At 40.6% G+C, this 20801-nt stretch overlaps 1 protein-coding gene across 1 annotated transcript in view; it reads left to right on the top strand.

Annotated features, from left to right (window-relative positions):
- RPIA (ribose 5-phosphate isomerase A) overlaps positions 1 to 6182 on the top strand; it is a 39706-nt gene extending 33524 nt beyond the window's left edge. The window contains exon 9 of the mRNA XM_045835216.1: positions 5281 to 6182. Within this exon, the coding sequence (XP_045691172.1) occupies positions 5281 to 5378 (98 nt within the window). The 3' untranslated portion in view covers positions 5379 to 6182. The remainder of the gene's footprint in view (positions 1 to 5280) is intronic.
- Positions 6183 to 20801: the final 14619 nt, after the last annotated feature.

Raw genomic sequence — 20801 nt, 5'->3', positions numbered from 1 at the left:
AAGAAACATTCAAACCTGGAAAGAATTTTTGTGAGTTTATTTGAGGCAAATTGATGATACTTGTCAGGAAGCAAAACCTGAACAAGTTGAGAAAATGCTTAGGAAAATGACAATTTTGTACCTTATACATGCATCACAATCAAAGGAGAAGGCATAAGGGGATTACATGAAATCCATTGGTGATAGATTAGGGTGGTGGGAGAAAACAAAGTGGGGAAACCTGGGGCTGGATAAAAGTAAAATAAGACACATACTTCTTTTACACAGGTGGATACAGGATCCTTAACAGTCAACAACTAACATGATAATAACAATGAGGGGATTTGTGGTCTCTGCTGTGTTGTGGTGGTTGTACCTGGAGGGGTCTGGAAAAAGGGAAGTTATCTTGACATTCCTAAGGTATGTTATTGTAGATGCAAAGGGGCAGTAGACAGGGTCAATTAAGATAGATTGACTTTTATCAGGGAAGATTTAAGCCAAAGGCATGACTACTTGCCATGAACTGATTTTAGTTACTAAGTTTTAGTTTTAGACCATCCTTTGTGGTTACTTTAGATCTTCAGTTTTGCAGGATTGTCATTCAGGCCCTCTAACCTTGTCAGGCTTAGCACGTGGTCCTTTTCTTCCATAGTTTTAAGAACTTAAAATGAAAAAAATGAAAAGTGAGAGGCATTAAATTATTTAGTACAGTGCTGGTCATCTCTGTGGTTTGTTTTATCTTTTCTCTTCCCAATTTGGCCCATTATAATGATTGCTGCTGGGCCAAGATCAAAGGAGGAGAAGCAGGGCAAGTTTCCCTCTCTGTCCCTGTTCCCCTGACCTTGTCCCATGTGCATTTGTGAAGTAACTTGGAGGATAGCTGAAGTGTGCATTCCCTTGGGTGTTCCATTGAGTTATACCCAGAACAGACAGGCACTATAGAAGGGTCAAAGCTACTGGAGTTCTTCCACTGTGTTCGCATTGAGCCACCTCTGCTCCTCCCACTTTATGGAGGATGGTGGGGTCAGTCATTTCCTTCATCTCAGTGACCTGAGGAGAGATTGCTTTCATATCAGATCTTAGGCTACTGCCATTTGTCTGCTCTTTTTTAAAAAACATTCTCTGAATCTGTTCTGACTTGTCTTGAATCAGATGGAAGCTGTCACCTTGTATTACAGAATGTTTGAAAAGGATGGGTCTTGAGTGGCCACTTATTTTTGGGAGGCTATAGTCATGTTGGCACAGTTTACTGCCAGGACCTTTGTGTTTCAGCAGGTTCTCTACCTGGTGGCTTTTCATTGAAGATAGGTGATTTTATTTGTTTATATATTGGAGGAGTGTCTCTGGAAGTTTTTATGTTATTTATCTTTTTGAATTTATATAGTTTAATATTATAAGAGTAATCAGTGAAAAGTCTCTTCTACCCCTTCAACTTTCCCTGTTGAGAGTCAGCCAGTGTTACCAAAATGTATCTTTTTGAGTTATTCTTTGGTCAACAAATCAACCCTGCCCTTGCCCTACCTCTTTTCACACAAGTGGAAGCATGCTACATACAGGTTTTGATTCCTAGTTTTTCCTGTCTTGGAGATCATACATAACAGTTCAAAAAGAGCTTCCTCGTTCATTTTAAAATAACTGTGACTAGCTCCGTGCTCCTGACTCCCTGTCGCCCCGCTTTGCCAAGCTTTCATCCTGCTGGCTTTAGCCAGCCTGGGCTCTTATTACAGTCTTAAGAGGCTCTCTAGGAGGTCTGGGTAGACTGGTGGTATTGGAGACAGATAGGGAAACTCTTGAGTTGTGTGGCTTTCAGGCAAGGCCATGTTTCCCCAGTACCCTGAGTGGTGACCCCGTTCCTGTGCAGACCCCTTCTTCCACATGATCAAATCTTACCCTGGGTCTGATGACTCTCTGAGACCCTTTCCCACCACAAAGGTCCCCAGACCCGAGGCTGACCTTGGTATACACTGAGGCTTTTTCTGAGTGACTGCAGACCTAACCCTGGTGCCGAGTTTGACCTGTCCAACCTGATGAACACCACCTGTTGTTAACTGGCGACTTGCTGAGAACCTGCCTCATGCAATTCATGTACTGCAGGAGGCTCTTTCGGTGGCTAATAGGCAGCTAGCAGGTGGAGCCAGGTCTTGAGTGTCTTGAGTCTTTTGCAAACCTGCCCTGCTCTCTACTGATGGTAGTTAGCATCAGGGCATAGCTTGGCCCCTCCCATGTGAACACAGGCCTAGGAGAGGCAGCTACTAACTGGATTGCTTTAGAGCTCCAAATAGGCAGCACAGGGCCAGTCACAGGCAGTGCCTGACATTGACCTGCACTGGAGTTTCTCCTGAGAGGCCACAGAACCAAAACATCCAGTGGCTGGCTTCAGATTACATAAGAGCACAAGCCAGTTAGCTCCACAAGGGGCACACCCAAATGGAGATGTCTGCAGGCTCCAGACCTTGCTGGGGCAATTTCTACCTTGTGTGGTCAGTCCCCACACAGTAGCTCATACACTGTGGCTGGGGTATGCCAGCCCAGGCGTCATCTTCCCATATAGATGGGCTAGCAGCAATCAAGACTCAACTGTAACAGGAGGGCTTATGTAATCCACACAAGGGACATTTTTGGAGCACTTAGTCAAGGTGATCAGGGAGAATGTGCCATTGAGCCCCACAAGACACCTACTACTGAAGACCACCATACCAAGACAAGAGATATAGCAGATCTACTTACTACACAGAAACAAACACAAAGAGGCAGCCAAAATGAGGAGGCAAAGAAACATGCCCCAAATGAAATAACAGGACAAATCCTCAGAAAAAGAATGAAATGAAATGGAGGTGAGCAGTCTACTAGATAAAGAGTTCAAAACAATAGTTATCAGGATGCTCAAGGAACTTAGGGGAAGAATGGATGAATTCAGTGAGAACTTAGATAGTAAGCATAAAAAAGGACATAGAAATACTAAAACAGAACCAGTCATAATTGAAGAATGCAATAACTGAAATGAATACATTAGAAGGAATCAGCAGCAGATTAAAGCAGCAGAGTCTTGAATCAGTGATTTGGAAGACAAGGTAGCAGAAAACATGCTTTCAGCAACAAAAGATTTTTAAAAATAATGATAGTTTAAGGAACCTTTGGAACAACATCAAGCCTAACAATATCTGCATCATAGGGGTACCAGATGGAGAAGAGAGAGAGCAAGGGATAAAGAAACTATTTTAAAAATAAATGGCTGAAAACATCTCTAAACTGGTATAGGAAATAGATATACAAGTCCAGGAAGCATAGAGAGTCCCAAACAAGATGGATGCAAAAAGGCCCCCTCCAAGACATAATGAAAATGCTAAAGATTAAAGATAGAATCTTAAAGCCACAAGAGAAACACAGTTAGTTGCCCACAAAGGAGCTCCCATAATACTGTCATCTGATTTTTCAACAGAAACATTTCAGGCCAGAAGAGATTGGCAGGAAATATTCAAGGTGATGGAAAGCAAGGGTCTACAAGCAAGGCTACTTTCCCCAGGATGGCTGTCATTTAAAGTTGAAAGAAAAAGAGCTTCCTAGATAAGAAAAAGCTAAAGAAGTTCATTTCCAACAAGGCAGTGTTATAAAACAACTGCACAGCATTTCATTTTACAGCTATTACATAATTTATTTAACCAGATCCCCACTAAGGGATATCTGTTTCCAGTTCTTTGCTAGAAGAGAGTACTAATCAAAGGATAAGTGTATCTTGGGTTGCTAGATGGTGTTAAGTTGCCCTATAGAGATTGTACCAGTTTACCTGTCTACCAGCAACATAAGCAGGTGCCATTTTTCTCATCATACTTTTTTCCTGATGGTTGAACAGTATTGTCTCATTGTAGTTATGTGTATACAGTTGACACTTGAACAATACAGGATTTTAAGTGTGTGAGTCCATTTATATGCAGAATTTTCAGTTTGGCCTGGCAGTTCAAACCCATGCTGCCCAAGGATCAAATCCACAGTTGGGAATCTGCATATTTGGAGGGCCAACTGTAGTTATTATTCAATTTTCAGCTGCGAGGGAGGTTGGTGCCCATAATCACCAAGTTGTTTAAGGGTTAACTGGATTATGTAAATATTTTCAGTAAAGGTTGCTCACAATTCTAGTTAATTCTCATTGGTGAATAGATTCCATTCTATTATGTGTGTGGGAAAAAAGCATGTATACTCATTCTACTCTTAATGGGCATTTGGGTGTTTCCAGTTTTTAGCTATTAGGAAAAGTACTGCTATGGACATTCTTGTACATGTCTCTTGATGATGCCTAACAGTTGCTTATATACCTAGCTTAGAATTGCTGGATCATAGGTATGAATATGTTTGTCTTTAATAACTATACTAACAGCTCTGGCTGGTGTGGCTCAGTGGATGGAGCACTGGTCTGTGAACTAAAGGGTTACTGGTTAGATTCCTAGTCTAGAGCATATGCCTGGGCTGCAGACCAATTCCCAGCAGGGGGCATGTGAGAGGCAACCACACATTGATGTTTCTCTCCCTCTCATTCTCCCTCCTTTCCCCTCTGTCTAAAAATAAATAAATAAAATCTTAAAAAATATATTTTAAACATTTTCCAAAGTGGTTTGCCAATTTATTCCTGCTGTGAACACGTAGAAATGTCTTTTTATATCCTTGTCGCATTTCATCATAGTCTTTCTGGTGAGCATGCAGTGGTGTCTCATTTTAATTTGCATTCCTTTTTGTTTAGTTTGACCCTATGTTTATTGGCCATTTTGGATAGCCTCTTTTGTGAAGTCCTGCTGAATCTTGCCCATTTTTCTACTAGGTTGTCTGTCTTATTGATTTGGAGAGAGTTTTATATATTTTGATGTGGGTCTTTTGTTGCAAATATGTTCTTGGACTCTGTGGGGAAAACTTCAAAGGCTGGCAGTGTGATTTAGAATAACTAGGAGTGGAATTTATTTAGAGTAGTCATAGGAGACCTTTAAGCTGAAAAGATCACTTTGTCATGATATCTGAAGGACAGAGGAGAGCCAGGTCTTTAAGCTGTCAAAGGTGACTGGTTCAGACTGAGGGAATATGGCCAAAGGCTCTGAGACAGAAAAACATTTGGCACTTGTGGCCATGGAAAGAAAGAAAGCAAGCCAAGATAGCAGTGGAGAAAGAAATTTTAAGATGAAATAAAAAGAATCAGAATCTGTCTTCATTTGTCCAGTTTCGCTAATGGCTGTTGCTCGTACTGACCTTATGATCCTTGATTTGTTTCTTGCTTGGGGAGCTGAAACTTAATGTCTCCTGCCATCTTTTGTCCTGCAGGTGTGGTAGACACCGGCCTCTTCATCAATATGGCTGAGAGAGTCTATTTCGGAATGCAGGATGGCTCAGTGAACATGAAGGAGAAGCCTTTCTCTTGACCCTGCTAGGAGTGGAGTGCACTTAACTGGAGTCTGCAGCCGACAGCCAAGTGGATATGTCTCTCCAGGAGCCTTTGCCTTAATGTCTCTGTGCCAGGTGGATAGCGGCGGGGTGGGGACCGGGTAGTTAAATCCAGTCTTCTCAAGTATTGTTATTAAATGTCTTTTTTTAAAAAGGAATATAAACATATATTTTTACTATTAAAAATACTCAGTTTTTAAAATAAAGTGGAAATTTCATGTTTTATATAAAACATTTACCAAAAAAAAAAAAAGGGAATTGTCTTTTAAACTTGAGCCTGCTGGCTAAGCTTCTGAATATTGAGTTTGCTGAATAATGTAAATCAAAACTTCTTTAAACTGGTAAAATGAAGGGCCCAGCCAGCAGTGATTCCCTGATGCCTTACTAGAAACATTGGAGTTTACTTTTCTATCACATTCTTTTTTGGTTTTTAGTTTTTTTGTTGTGATCATGCATGGTACCTTGTTACATATTTTAATGTGAGGTTTACAAAAGTCTGGTGAGCGTAGCATTGTCGTGTGTAGTGATTGTAAACTATCAGGGAGAAATTGTGGTGGTTCTTTTGTTAAGATCAGAGGGTTCATTCAGACCCCTGCTGTTGGAAGCAATTGGACAGAAATCCTTGCTAGTACTGCTATGGAATGTGAAACACATTTACATGTTTGTATTTTTGTTAACATTTTATCTGTTCCTATGTTATTACTTGTATGTTTCAGCATCAGAACTTCTCACCTCTTTATATTGTTTGAGGGTTGGAATAAAGCAGTATGGTGCCATTCTTACTCTTTGTCTTTGCTATAGAATTTGCAGCAGTTTTGCAGTTAAATAGAAATCAATTTTGCTCTCCCAGTTTACATTGGATCTCCAATAAGAGGTGGAATTTACTCAAGAAATCTTGAGCCAAAGAGTAGGTAAATATTTATTTCTGAGAGAGCTTCGTGTTGGTTTTATTCCATAGACCTTTGTCAAACAAAACATTAATTTTCTTTGTTAGTTGAAGATAACGCAATTGAACAAAAGGCACAAGTTATTTCCAAGTTTTATATTGCTCAAACCTTTACTTGTGGAAGTTGACAAGCAGGAAAATGGGTGACCTGGATTTCATCTTTATTCCCTTCACTGTCATCTTTATGCCTAATGAGCAGTGAATTGTCCCGAAAGCCTCATAGACAGGGAAAGGAAAGGCTGTGAACAGCTCAGTGATAATTTTAGAGGAGACTTAGGAATCCATCTGAGAACCCTAATTTCCCCCATTCTGACTTTGCACAATACTTGAAACAGTGGGCTTACCCTCTGTTTTGAAGCTTGAATTGTAGCCACCAAAGTTGTTGACATCTAAATTTCAGCTAAATTAAGTTGCAGAATAAAAGTTAATAATCAGGCTTTCTTTTCCTTATTGAATTCCTTCTCTTTTTCTTCACTCTCAAGGTGCTCTTTAAAGATAGTTGCCCCATGCATTGTTGGGAAACCTGTTGTTAGGAGTGTTTTATTTTATTCTTCAAGACTATTTTGGTCTGGATAAAAGGTAATTTTTGCACCAAATGGTCACTAGATCTTAGCTGAGAAAACTTGATAGAACTGATATTTGAAATAATCCTTTAAAGCTCTTTTGACATGGATTAAATTCAGGAATAAAGATAAACAACAAAGTTATTCTGGCTTTCTGAAAGACACCTGCATGTTCTAATCACATGTAAATTTTCAGCTGGTTTCTTAGGCACTTGAATCTGTGACCAAACTGAAGTTCCTTTAATTGTTAATATGAGGTTTTATAACCGGACAAGACCACGGCTTTCGGGCTGCCTGTCACTACCAAATCCAATAAGCAATGACAGTGATTGAATCTTTTATAGGCACTTTATTCAGATGGCCGGTGATCCGAGAAGGTGGCGGGTTCATACCCTAACAAACCATCTTCCCCCTTCTTTCTTGGCCAGATCTTTTATAAGGGGGTTGGGGGAGGACAAACTGGTCGCCGAAAGCCTTGAAATTCCCAGCTGCAGCACTCCTATCCTGGGCTATTAGCCATCTCCAAGTAGGAGGGGTAGTTGCCAGCTCTTCGGGATAGGGATGTCTCCAGGCAGTAATCTTTAGCCAGCACCCCAGGAGGTCAGCTGCTTTTTCTCAGGCACCAGATGGGCCTTATCTGTAGTTTCTGAAACAAAGAGCTTAACATACGCATTACTTGCTAGATTTATGGCTATTTACCTTAAGCTAAAATTTTCCAAGTTTTGAGTCCCCTATCAGTTTTTCTTTAAAGAATACAAAAACACTTGCTATACTTTGGACACATATACAGGAGTTTGTTCTTAAGGTAAATTTTAATTAAAGTTCCTTCAATAAAATTGTTATTAAATGCGATCTTATCGGTGATAAGTTGGATGGGAAAAATTTGCAGGCCGGTGATCAATTTGAAGGCACAGGGCAAGCTGCAAGTTGGCTGTTTGGGGAAAGGTTTATAACTAAGTGAAACTGCCACATTCCTGGGAAGGACCAAAGGGGAAAATCACTTGGACCTTAACAAAACCTATTCAGTTTTGGTTTCAGCTGTAGTTCATGAAGTTTTTATACTTTTCATTCATGAAACTTAGATTCTGAGTCACCATCATATGCATATTCCTAAGGGGACTGGTGGGGGACGGAAACAGAAGAGTAAGACAGCCTGTGCTTTAGCATGCTCTTGTCTTCCATATGTTTCCAGCCTGCTGGACAAGACAGGTTGATAGGGGTGCCGCCATGCAAAAGGAGTGCATGGGAAGGCATTGTCAGCACAGTGGGCAAGAGGTGGGCCATAGGTAGGAGAAGTGGTTATAAGGTGACTCTGGTGTCAGAGTCCTACCTGTTATTACTTCCTGTGTGCCAGTGCTGTTCTGGGCCTTTGGCCTGTTATCTAATAGCAGCTTTATGGCATTTGCTCTTTTAATTTGCAGAGGAAGAAACAGGCTTAATTTAAGTAACATGTTCAAGCCATGCTCCTAGTTCCAGGTAGCTGTGACTGTGAATACCTTACAGTTGTGTTCCTTAACTGCTATGTCTATCATTTGCAACTTGAGTCACAAGTAATTGGTCGAAGTACTGAAGTTAGTGAAATGGCTTATTGTATGTGTGTGTATAGGCATTTGTGCCTTTAATACTAACTTCTGTTTGCTGATGGGGTTTCTTTAGTGGGAGAAAGGGATAGAACATTGCACAACCTAGGGGTGGCCATGGGAAGGTGCCATTTGTAGAAGTTATCTTTGCCACCATTGAATTTTCTCCTCTCTCCTGTGCTGATTTCCTTTTTTCCCCTTCCCAGGCTGGGGGGATAGAGGCACAGTGGTAACCATAGCCTAGGGAAGGGATGTTTATGGCGAAGGGTCATTAGTGCTCCTCAGCCAAAGACTCTTCAGGAAATGTAGTTCAACATGGTTGGGTTTCCTGACCCTTTGAATGAGGGAAGTCACATGCCATGGGGAATGGCAGGTAGTCGCAGAGAGTGTTAGGACTTGGGATTTAAGCTTTGGTCTGGTGCTTTGGGGAAGGACTCAAAGAAGGAGGGCTTTGCTCTGGATTAGATGTCAGGGAGCAGGAGAGTTCTGTGATTGGTTATCTTAACTTTTACTGAGAAGGTGAGAAGAATGGAGTGAGGGTAATGCTGGGCTGGGTGAAGCAACAGCATCCACTCGTTAGCAGGGTTGGCTGGTCCTTTGTGTTGTTCAGATGATCATCTTTTGTCTGTGTTGAGATATGATTATGGAGTCACCTGGTTTTTGTTTTCATTTTTCATAGTCACCAAGTGGTCTTGTCCGATGTTGCTGTGAGAAACTTTTTGTTCCACAGGAGAACAACACCAAGCCTGACTCTGGAGCTTGGCCAGCTCCTGACTGTCAGTAGCTGCATTTTTTTCCCCTCAGATATGCTGACCCCAGGATCTAGAGGGCCCTAACAGTCTATAATCAGCTTTCCCTTTGATTCATAGGTATTGAGCACTTGCTGTGTACTGGGCACTGGGATGGAAGGATCAGTCACTCTGATGTAGCTCCAGCTTTCAGAGACTGCATCATTGGTGTCATAACAACCACTTCTCATGACTTACTTCTCAAATGCTTGACTTGGCTCACTTCCTGTCACCAGCAGCTGATGCATCCAGATTAGGGCTTTATTGGCCTTTACTCCACTAACCCCATAGTCATGATGTTTTGACATAGGCTCAGTGCTTTTGCTTTTTAGTAACTGGGTGGTGTTGTGGGACAGCAAAACATTCCAGAACAGCCTAGCATTCTGACATGCCCAGGTGATCCTCGGCAAGTAAGCATCTGTAGTGGTGCTTTGAGAGGGATAGGAATGTGCTTGTTCATGTGGGCAGTGGAGTCCAGAGGAGGAAGACAAGGTCTGCCTTGGAAAGGCAATCCCTGTGTTCTGTGGACAATGCATTATTCAGACTGATGAATGAAATAAATTTAGTTTTGAAACCCATTCTTTTATGTTGGACCACTCACATTTCTGCTTAGCAGTAAGGTAGGAGAAGTAGCAGCTCCATACCCAGAACTGAAGCCCTGGCTGGCTCTATCCCTGTCAGCCTCATTCCAGTGGCAATGAAATCCCTGGTGTCCCAACTCAAGTTTCAAATAGAGTTGTAGTCACCCTCATTTTGTGTCAGAAGCTGTTCTCAGTGGAGGGATAGGCCAGTCACCAGTCACTGATAAGGTCTAAAGGTTCCAGAGCTCTGATCCCTGATTGAGCTGCACTTGGCCAGTGTTCTTCTGGGCCAGTAGTGCTGCCCCCTGTTTCTCTGCAAACCTGTGAGAAGCGTTCACAAGGAGAGAGCCCACGGGAGCTGGCGTTCAGGGCAGCAGAAGTACAGTCAGGAACAGCACCCCCAAGTGGAAATGTGAACCACATATGTAATTCTAAATGTAATTTAGTAGCCACACCAAAAAGGTACGAAGAAATGGTTGAGGTTAATTTTTTAAGTTATTTTATTGTTGTTCAATTACAGTTTGCATTTACCCCTCACCACGACCCCCCCCCCCCCAACCCCAGCCAAATCCACTGTCCTCCCTTGCTTCCACCCCCGCCACCTTGGTTTTGTCCATGTGTCCTTTATAGTTGTTCCTGAAAACCCTTCCCCTATTACTCCCTCCCACCTTCCCTCTGGTTACTGTCAGATTGTTCTTAATTTCAGTATCTCTGGTTATATTTTGCTTGCTTTTTTTCTTTTGTTGATTAGGTTCATGTTAAAGGTGAGATCATATGGTATTTGTCCCTTACTGCTTGGCTTAGTTCACTTAGCATAATTCTCTCCAGTTCCATCCAGTTCCATGCTGTCACAAAGGGTAGGAGCTCCTTTCTCTCTGCTGCATAATATTCCATTGTGTAAATGTACCATAGTTTTTTGATCCACTCATTTACTGATGGGCACTTGGGTTGCTTCCAGTACTTGGCTATTGTAAATTGTGCTGCTGTGAACATTGGGGTGCATAGGTTCTTAGGTTCTTTTGGATTGGTGTTTCAGGGTTCTTAGGATACAATCCCAGCAGTGGAATTGCTGGGTCAAAATGCAGTTCCATTTTTAGTTTTCTGAGGAAATTCTATACTGTTTTCCACAGTGGCTGCATCAGTCTGCATTCCTACCAGCAGTGTACTATGGTTCCCTTTTCTTCACATCCTCTCCAATACTTCTCTGTTCAATTTTTTATGATGGCCATTCTGGGTGAGCTTACTTTTAATAAAATATTTAACCCAAAATCTAAAATACTACTATTTTACCATGTAATCAGTTGTTTACATTTTTTGTACTAAGTCTTGAAAATGTGTATTTTATTTTAGTACATCTCATTTTGAACTGGCCACATTTCAAGTGCTCAGTAGGCACACTGGTGAGTGGTACTGTATTGGAGAGCACAGTCCTAGAAATTTCAGGGGAACAGGTGTTGTCATTGTTCTGGCTTTTTTTAAGGCTCCTGATTTTGTGGAGCCTGAGGTCTACTGGCAGCCTTAGCTGTTTCTTAGAGCCCAAGGAGGGTTAAATCAAATGGAGGGCTCCCTTGGGGTGGGGGGATCCACTCAGTAGTCCCAGTTGAACAGACCATCAAGCAGATGACCTCAGGAAAAGGAATGCCGTTTTTCAGTTTCTAAGTTAAATGGTTCTTTTAGTTCAGTTATATTATTTTTTCTGATCAGTATGAATTACTGTCTTAAGATAGTAACCTTGATTTGAAATTCCATTTTTTCTCTTAGCTTTTGGAGAAGTTATTTCACCTCTAAGCCTTGATCTTCAGTGTGGATAGAATAACGTTACCTTTCAGGACTGATTTGAGGGTTAATTTGTTCAAGTGCTTAGGACAGTCATCAGCACATTAAACATTTAGTAAATGTTAAATTACTTTTAGACTGTCATGAACTTATAATTTCTAGGTTCCTTGGGCCTCAGGATCAAGAGCTTGGGATGTGCAAAATGACTCTGCCGCAAATATGGGTGGGTGGGCAGTGGTGGGGAAAACCATGAGTGAGTCACAGGTATAAGAAGAAGGAGGTTCACTGTTCTCTGCTTTTGTATATGTGATATTTTCCATAATAGAATTTTTTTAAATGGCCTGCCAATGTTTGTTCTGGAATTTTCTGAACTAAGAAAGTATTGCAATAATTTCAGTATGCCCCCATGATATGCCATATAGCTTTACTTGAGATGAGTGTGCGTGTGTGTGTGTATTACACTTGGGCAAGTCAGGGAAAACCTTGTACTCTACGTGTTCATTTAGCCAAAGCTCTGAAATGAAATTTTTAAATCAATTTTTTTCTCAGCTTAAAAAATATTTTTTATCAGCTTTATTGAGATATAATTTACATACTGTACAGTTTACACCCATTTAACAGTATAGTACAGTACTATACACCCATTTAACGTGTATAATTCAGTGGCTTTTACTATTGGGCTAGCCCAAAAGTTCCTTTAGTTTTTTTCTGTACAATGGCTCTAGTAGTGCATTACGTGTCTTTAACTTCATTCAAAACAATTTTGTTAGCTTATGTTGTGACAGCTGTCCTGTCAGCATGCATTTTTTAAAAACCTTATCAAACTGGTGAGTTTTTATGCAACCATTTAATATTGAAGATGGAAGAAGATATGTAACATTTTTAGCATATTATGTTTTATTATTTCAAGAAAGGTAAAAACACAACTGAAATGCAAAAAAAAATTTTGTGCAGCATATGGAGAAGGTGCTGTGACTGAACACGAAGGTGTCAAAGGTGGCTGTGAAATTTTTTGATACTATTCACATTTTGGCCAGATACTTCTTTGCTGTGGAGCTGTCTTATACATTGGGAGATGTTTAGCAGCACCCCTGGCCTCTACCCACTAGAAGCCAGTAGCAGAAGATAGCTAACATACTCAGAATATCCAAATCAATAAAGTTACTGGTGAAAATGAAAAATGTATCTTTTATTCTACAGAAAAAGCTAAATGGACCTTTTGGCTAGCCCAATATATTCACAGTTGTACAACCACAATGATTTCTAGAACATTTTCATTAACTCAGAGAGAACCCTATATTCATTAGCAGTCACTCCCTATTTCTCCCCAGTGCCTTCCACCTCCTAGTCCTAGGCAATCATGAATTCACTTTCTGTTTGGATAGATTTTCCTCTTCTGGGTATTGTATGCAAATGGAATCATACAATATATGGTTTCTTGTATCTTTTAGTTAGCAGAATGTTTTCAAGATTTATTCATGTAGCATGTACCAGTATTTCATTATTTTTTATTGCCAAGTAATATTGCATGGCTATACACATTTTATTTATCCATTTGTCAGTTGATGGACATTTGGATTTTTCTACTTTTTATAAATAACGCTGCTATGAACATTCATGTACAAGTTTTTGTATATGAATATGTTTTCTTTGTCTCCTGTGTTATTCTTTCTTCCTCCTTTACTACCTTCCTTTCATTTAAATAAATGTTTTTCTAGCATACCATTCTAAGTCCTCTGGTTTTGTTTTGTTTTTTACTATCTATATTTTAGTGATTTTTTTAGTGGTTGTTCTAGTTGAAAATTGAAAGAATAAATGACCACTAGACAGGTAGTAGTGGGTATGAGATGACTGAGATGGGAAGCATTCCATGAAGTGGGGACAGAATGTGCAAAGACAATGGTTAGTGAGGACCTGGTGGGTACAGATAACTTGGAGGAGCTATGCATGGCTGATAAATATGCAGGCTCTGGAAAGGCTTGGCCAATTGGCTGTTCCCATCCAGGGTTTGAACCTTAAACAGTGTTCAGTTATCTATTGCTGTATGACAAACCACTCCCAAACTTAGTGGCTTTAAACAATCATCATTCATTTGCTCATAGTCCCGAGAATTGAACAGAACTTGGTTAGGATGATTCATCTCTGTTTCATGTGGCTTCAGCTGGGGCAACTTGGCTGAGGCTGGCATAATTGGGAGAGATCTCCATGGGCTATCATAGGCTTCCTCACAGAATGGCCGCTGGATTCTCAGGAGAATTCTTAATGGAAGCTACAAGTGTTCAAATTGTACAACATCACTCAAAGCAAGTCAAGGTGCCAGCCCAGACTGAAAGAGGTAGAAAAATTGACTATTTGATGAGGGAAGTAATTAATGCACAGTTTGCAAGTTATTATAAGGAACCACAAAGATGTAAGAGTTTAATATTTATTCTTTTGGTGGCATACAGAATTCAGTGGTGGGTGGCAGCAATTCCAGGAAAAACATTCAGGGTAGCATGTTATTCAGACCATTTTAGGGTGGGATCTTGACCGTATTTCCAGTTTTTAAGGTTTCCTTGGTTCCATCTATTTTCTGAACTTAATTTTCCAGCCTTCCCATCCACTTTGGAGCTGAATGATAGGCTCTCAATAAATCCTATTTCTGCTTAATTTAGCCAAAGCCACCTTCTGTTTGTATCTGAGAACTCTGGCTGATAACCCTAGTCAATAAGAGAATCGTTAAAGACTATATAGTAAAATGGATAATTTACCAAAGAGGAAGTGCATGTGGCTAGTAAATACCTGAAAAATATTCCTCCTCACTAACGATATAAGAAAACACATATATATTAAAACAGTAATAACCTGATAAGCCATAGTTGTGGATTTGATCCAAAGAAGGAAAGGCACATACAAAAGTCAACCAAATGAATGCATAAATAAATGGAACAACAAATCTTTCCTCTCTCTCTTCTCCGTAAAAAGTCAATAAAAAAACAAACCTAATAACCAGATAAAATTAGTAAATTAATCAGAGCTGCAGAAGGAATGGTGAGACAAGCTCTTTTAGGCCTCTGGTGGGATGTAAACTGGTCTAAACCTTTCTTCCTGGGGACTTCTGGGTAATATTGACCAGGAACCTTAAAATGAATCATTTCTTTTTAGTCACTTCCAGAATTCTAGTCTAAGCAAATAACTTAGAAATGTGGATGTAAGATTATACATACAGATGTTCATACCAATGTTATACTTTAAATAAACATTGGAAACTTAAATGATGTGAGCCGATTAAGATGTGATATAAGATATGCAGCTATTAGGAAAGGCTTGTAAAGAACTAAAGATACAGGAAAACTTTTATAAAATAATATTGTGATAAATTAACCAAAAGTTATTAATCCAACAAATTAATCATGATGTAGTCAGGAAAGTAAGCCACTGTAGATATCTCAAAGGGAATTAATTATAGGAAATGCTTCACAGGTGATGGGAGGGCAGAGAAGGCAATCATTATGTTGAGGCACCCTGAGATGAGCAATGGCAGGAAGCCACTGCTCCAGGGATGGAAAAGGCAGTATCACCAGGACACAGAAACTGGGTGCTTGTGGGACCTGGAATCACAGAGCAGATACAGCCATTGCTGGAAAATTCCTTCCAAAAGCTGACAGAGGAACACACCTTTGATCCTTCCTCCCACTCTCCAACCTCTTTCCTACCAGCCTGCTGGAAAGGAGAAAGGACTGGACATGGAGACAAGGGCTGGTCATGGATCCGACAACAGGACAATGACCACTACAACTGTTCTTATTAAGTGTTAAAAGTCATTTTTGTTGATGGGACTTTTGCTATATAGGACTTTAATTTTCATGTTTTTCTGTGTTTTCTAAAGAGCCAGAAAAATGTCACTAAAATAAAAACTGGCAAGTATGTTGAGGGAGTTGCCAAATAAACTTTTTATAAAGATATGTGTGGAAGAGAATGCGATGTGGGCAAACTGCGGAGTTTCCAGGCTTGAGTCTGTGGCTCAAGGGAAATTCCCACTGGAAATTCCCTAGCCCCTGCAGGGCTGGAGGCCAGGGGAACATACTGCCCTACCTGTTCTCCCATTCCCCCAGCCCCCATCTTAGACCAGCCCCTTCCTTCCGTTTTAGGCAAGCTCTTGCTAGGACTCATGAGGAAGTCAAGCACCACTGGACCTCGACGGTCTTTGCTTGTGCCTTTGGAGTGTTTAGCATGTATGTCCCTTGAACCTTGAGTCTCAGAGGTTATGCTTGGCTGATGTGGAGGTGCCAGTGGTCATTTGTTAGAGCCTTAGGTGTCATATAAGAATCAATGCTCTATAAAACCATCTTGGCTTTTCCCTAAATAATCACCTCAAATTCATGAATGCAAGGTTCCATCCTTTGCAGTTTCTGCTCTTAAAGCTGTCTCACCTAAACTGATGGATCACTTTAGATCAGCTCCAGCCAGTTAACTTGGAAGGGCTGGTGTAATTAGAGCTGCATTATTAAGTGTCCAGAGGACATTTTTTATAGGTGAGATGTATGTTCTGTTTTCTCTTTATCTGCCCTCCTGGGTATGCAGAGCTTTCCTGCATACTGCTAAGGAGCAGGCTGGGCTAAGCTGCAAGTTCTGCGTGTTCCAGCTGCTTCCTCCATGATCTCTTCAGACAGTTGGTTTTCCTGTTTTCCCTGGACACCTACTACAGGTACTTAGGGAGTATAGGAGTTGGAAAGTTTCCCTTGGGGAGGTTGGGTCAAGCTCTGAATAGCCACCATTGCAAAAGTGTTACAGGGCCTTGCTATTGAAAGCACCTTCAGCCCCATGAGGAGTCTCTCTGGCCTGCTTACTGGGACTCCCACAGGGAGTCTTGGCAACTTGCTGTCTCTACAGAAACTAGGGTTAGAGCTGGGCCCTGGAGTCCTGACCAGGCTGTGTGCCCATCGTAACATGGTACATGTGTGTATTGTTGGGAAAGCCAAGAACGGTCCAATGAGGTGGGAGAATTTATTTTTAAAATTTTTAATTTTCTTAAATTTTATTTTAATCGTTGTTTGTTGGGAGCCGCCCTGTGTGGTTTCAGGAGTTGTAACCTCTCCATGGCTAAGGCTGAGTGAGTGACCTTTGGATGATAAGCCACTGAGGAGACAAAGCTTATCTCCCTGGCAGGAGCACCGCTTCTGCTCCTTTTTCCATAACTGGCTCCCAATGCTTGATCAGTTAGCCAATGATGGGTAAGATTCCCCAAGGGGGAAATGATCTAAGACAGGCATGATCACATGGAGGCTCCAGGGAAGGATGTGGGGGAGCTATGGAGAAAGGGGGTGATGAACCCTTGCCCCTTGGCTTTGACAAAGCCTGAGTCCTCATTCTGTGAGATGTCTCCTAATCTATTGGCTGCCTTATTTCCCCTGCCTGACTTAAGCCTGAAACAATGACAGGGTGGTGCAGCCCTGTGCTGGAAATGGCGGGTTCCCCAGTTGATCAGGCCTAAGAAAGAATACATAAACTGTGAAACCTGCTTTGCTAAGAATGCTCTTAATTAAATGATAAAGGTCCTAGCAGGAGATGAGTTTGTTTACAGACCCTGGCTCAGGATAAGCCCTCGTAGTTCTTTGTATGCTATCTATTGTTTGATCCTTACTGCCTGACAATGACTAATGAACTTTACCTATATTCCTATGCAAATTGATTCCAATAAAAACCTGTGAAGGGAAGGATCGGGGCACTCACCTCTAGAGAGAGTGGCCAGGCCACTCTGAGGCACCCTCCCCTTGAGAGGGTAGCTGTGCCATCCCTTTTTCTCCACAGCACTCAGTAGTCCATGTGAATATATCTGGTCTCATCCATAATGCCTCAGACACTGTGGGCCGCTGTCCGTCAGTTGTTCAAGTACAGTTTTCTGTCCTTTACTCCCATCCCAGCCCACCCTTCCATCCCTCCCCACCTCCCTCCCATTTCCGCCCCCACCCCTAGTTTTTGTCCATGTGTCCTTTATATTTGTTCCTGTAAACCCTTCTCTTTTCCCCCTGAAATTCCCTCCCTTCTCCCCTCTGGTCACTGTCAGCCTGTTCTCGATTTCAATGTCTTTCATTATATGTTGCTTGTTTGATTTGTTGTTTAGGATCCCGTTAAAGGTGAGATCATATGGTATTTGTCTTTCAATGCCTGGCTTATTTTGCTTAGCATGATGCTTTCCAGTTCTATCCATGCTGTCACAAAGGGTAGGAGCTCCTTTCTTTCTGCTGCATAGAATTCCATTGCGTAAATGTACCATAGTTTTTTGGTCCATTCAGTTACTGATGGGCACCTAGGTTGCTTCTAGAACTTGGCTATTGTAAATTGTGCTGCTATGAATATTGGGGTGCATAGGTTCTTTTGGATTGGTGTTTCAGGGTTCTTAGGATATAATCCCAGGAGTGGAATTGCTGGATCAAAAGGCAGATTCATTTTTAGTTTTCTGAGAAAATTCATACTGTTTTCCATAGTGGTTGTATCAGTCTGCAATCCCACCAACAGTGCACTAGGGTTCCCTTTTCTCCACAACCTCTCCAACACTTGTTGTTTGTTGCTTTGTTTATGATGGCCATTCTGACTGGTGTGAAGTGGTATCTCATTGTGGTTTTAGTTTGCATCTCTCTGATAGCTAGTGATATTCAGCATCTTTTCATGTGTCTGGATCCTCTGTATGTCCTTCTTGGAGAAGTGTCTGTTCAAGTCCTTTGCCCATTTTTTAATTGGGTTGCTTGTCCTCTTAGAGTGGAGTCATGTAAGTTCTTTATATATTTTGGAGATTAAACCCTTGTCTGGAGCATCATTGACAAATATGTTTTCCCATACAGTTGGTTCCCTTTTTATTTATAATACTGTTTTCTTTAGCCATGCAGAAGCTTTTTATTTTGATGAGATCCCATTGTTTATTCTTTCCTTTATGTCTCTTGCTCTAGGGGACATGTCAGTAAAAATGCTTCTGCGTGTAATATCTGAGATTTCCCTGCCTATGTTCTCCTCTAGGACTTTAATGGTGTCATGGTCTATATTTAAATCTTTTATCCACCTTGAATTTATTTTTGTGTATGGTGTAAGTTGGTGCTCGAGTTTCATTTTTTGCACATAGCTGTTCAGTTATCTCAACACCATTTGTTGAAGAGGCTATTTTTACTCCATTTTATGTTGCTGCCCCCTTTGTCAAATATTTATTGACCATAGAGACTTGGGTTTATTTCTGGGCTCTCTATTGTGTTCCATTGGTCCATGTGCCTGTTTTTATGGCAGTACGAGGTTGTTTTGATTACATTGGCCTTGTAATATAGTGTAGTATCAGGTACTGTGATCTCTCCTACTTTACTCTTCTTTCTCAAAATTGCAGCAGCTATTCAGGGTCGTTTATGGTTCCAGGTAAATTTTTGTAGTGTTCGTACTATATCTGAAATATGCCATTGGTACTTTAATAGGTATTGCATTAAATCTGTAAATTGCTTTGGATAGTATGGCCATTTTGATGATGTTAATTCTTCCAATCCATGAACACAGTATATGTTTCCATTTGTTTGTGTCTTCCTTGATTTCTTTCTTCAGTGTTGTGTAATTTTCTGAGTAAAGGTCTTTTACCTCCTTGGTTAGGTTTATTCCTCAGTATTTTATTTTTCTTTTTGCTATGTCGAATGTGATTTTTTTCTTGACTTCTGCCTCTGCTGTTTCATTGTTGCTCTACAAAAATGCCTTTGATTTCTGGATATTGACTTTATTTGCCACTGTTCTGCAAAATTCATTTATTAGGTCAAGCAGTTTTTTGGCCGAGTCTATGGGATTTTCTATGTATGCTATCATGTCATCTGCAAACAGTGACAGCCTTGTTTCCTCCTTTCTGATTTGGATGCCTTTTATTTCTTTTTGTTGTCTGATTGCTGTGGCTAAAACTTCCAATACTATATTGAATAGAAGTGGTGAAAGTGGACAACCTTGTCCTGTTCCAGATCTTAGTGGAAAAGATTTTAGTTTCTGCCCATTGAGTATGATGTTGACTGTAGGTCTCTCATATATGGCCTTTATTATGTTGAGGAATGCTCCCTCTATTCCCACTTTGATGATTGTTTTTATCATAAATGGGTACTGTACCTTATGAAATGCTTTTTCCGCATCTATTGATAGGATCATGTGACTTTTGTCTTTGCTTTTGTTTATGTGGTGTATTATGTTTATTGACTTGCAAATATTGAACCATCCTTGCATCCCTGGGATGGATCCCACTTAGTCATGGTGTATGATCCTTTCTAATGTATTGTTTGATGCAGTTTGCCAATATTTTGTTGAGGATTTCAACGCCTATGTTCATCAGCGATATTGGCCCGAAGTTTTCTTTCTTTGTTGTGTCTTTATCTGGTTTTGGAATTAGGATGATGCTAGATTCATAAAAAGAGTTTGGGAGTCTTCCATCATTTTGGATATTTTGGAATTGTCTTTGAAGGATAGGGGTTAGCTCTTCCTTAAATGCTTTATAGAATTTCCTGTAAAACCATCTGGTCCAGGTCTTTTGTGTGTTGGGAGTTTTTTGATTACTGCTTCAATATCATCCGCTGTTATTGGTCTGTTCAGGCTTTCTGGTTCTTCTTCATTCAGTTTTGGAAGATTATATTTTCCTAGAAATGTGTCCATTTCCCCTAGGTTTTCAAATTTCTTGGCATACAGTTCTTCATGGTAATTTCTTACAATCCTTGGTATTTCTGTGGTTTCAGTTGTAATATCTCCTCTTTCATTTCTGATTGTGTTTATTTGGGTCTTTTTTCTTTTTTTCTTGATAGCCTGCTTAAAGGCTTGTCGATTTTGTTTATCTTTTCAAAGAACCAGCTCCTGGATTCATTGATCCTTAGAATTGTACTTTAGTCTCTATGTCATTTAATTCTGCCCCGATCTTGGTTATTTCCTTCCTTCTGCTTGCTCTGGACTGTCTTTGTTGTTGTTCCTCCAGTTTGTATAGGTGTAGGGTTAGGTTACTTGTTTGAAATGTGTCTGTCTTTTCAATGAAGGCCTGTATTGCTATGAACTTCCCTCTCAGGACTGCCTTGGCTGTGTCCCATAAGTTTTGGGTTGTTGTGAGTTCATTTTCATTTGTTTCCAGAATCCTTTTGATTTCTTCCCTAATCTCATTTTTGACCCATTCATTGTTTAATAGCATGCTATTCAATCTC

The sequence above is a fragment of the Phyllostomus hastatus genome, unplaced genomic scaffold, assembly GCF_019186645.2.
Source record: "Phyllostomus hastatus isolate PE091 unplaced genomic scaffold, TTU_PhHast_1.1 phas_contig_2, whole genome shotgun sequence".
Taxonomy (NCBI): Eukaryota; Metazoa; Chordata; class Mammalia; order Chiroptera; family Phyllostomidae; genus Phyllostomus; species Phyllostomus hastatus.
The sequence above is the reverse complement of the archived record's forward strand: the minus strand, read 5'-3'. Positions and strand labels throughout refer to the sequence as shown.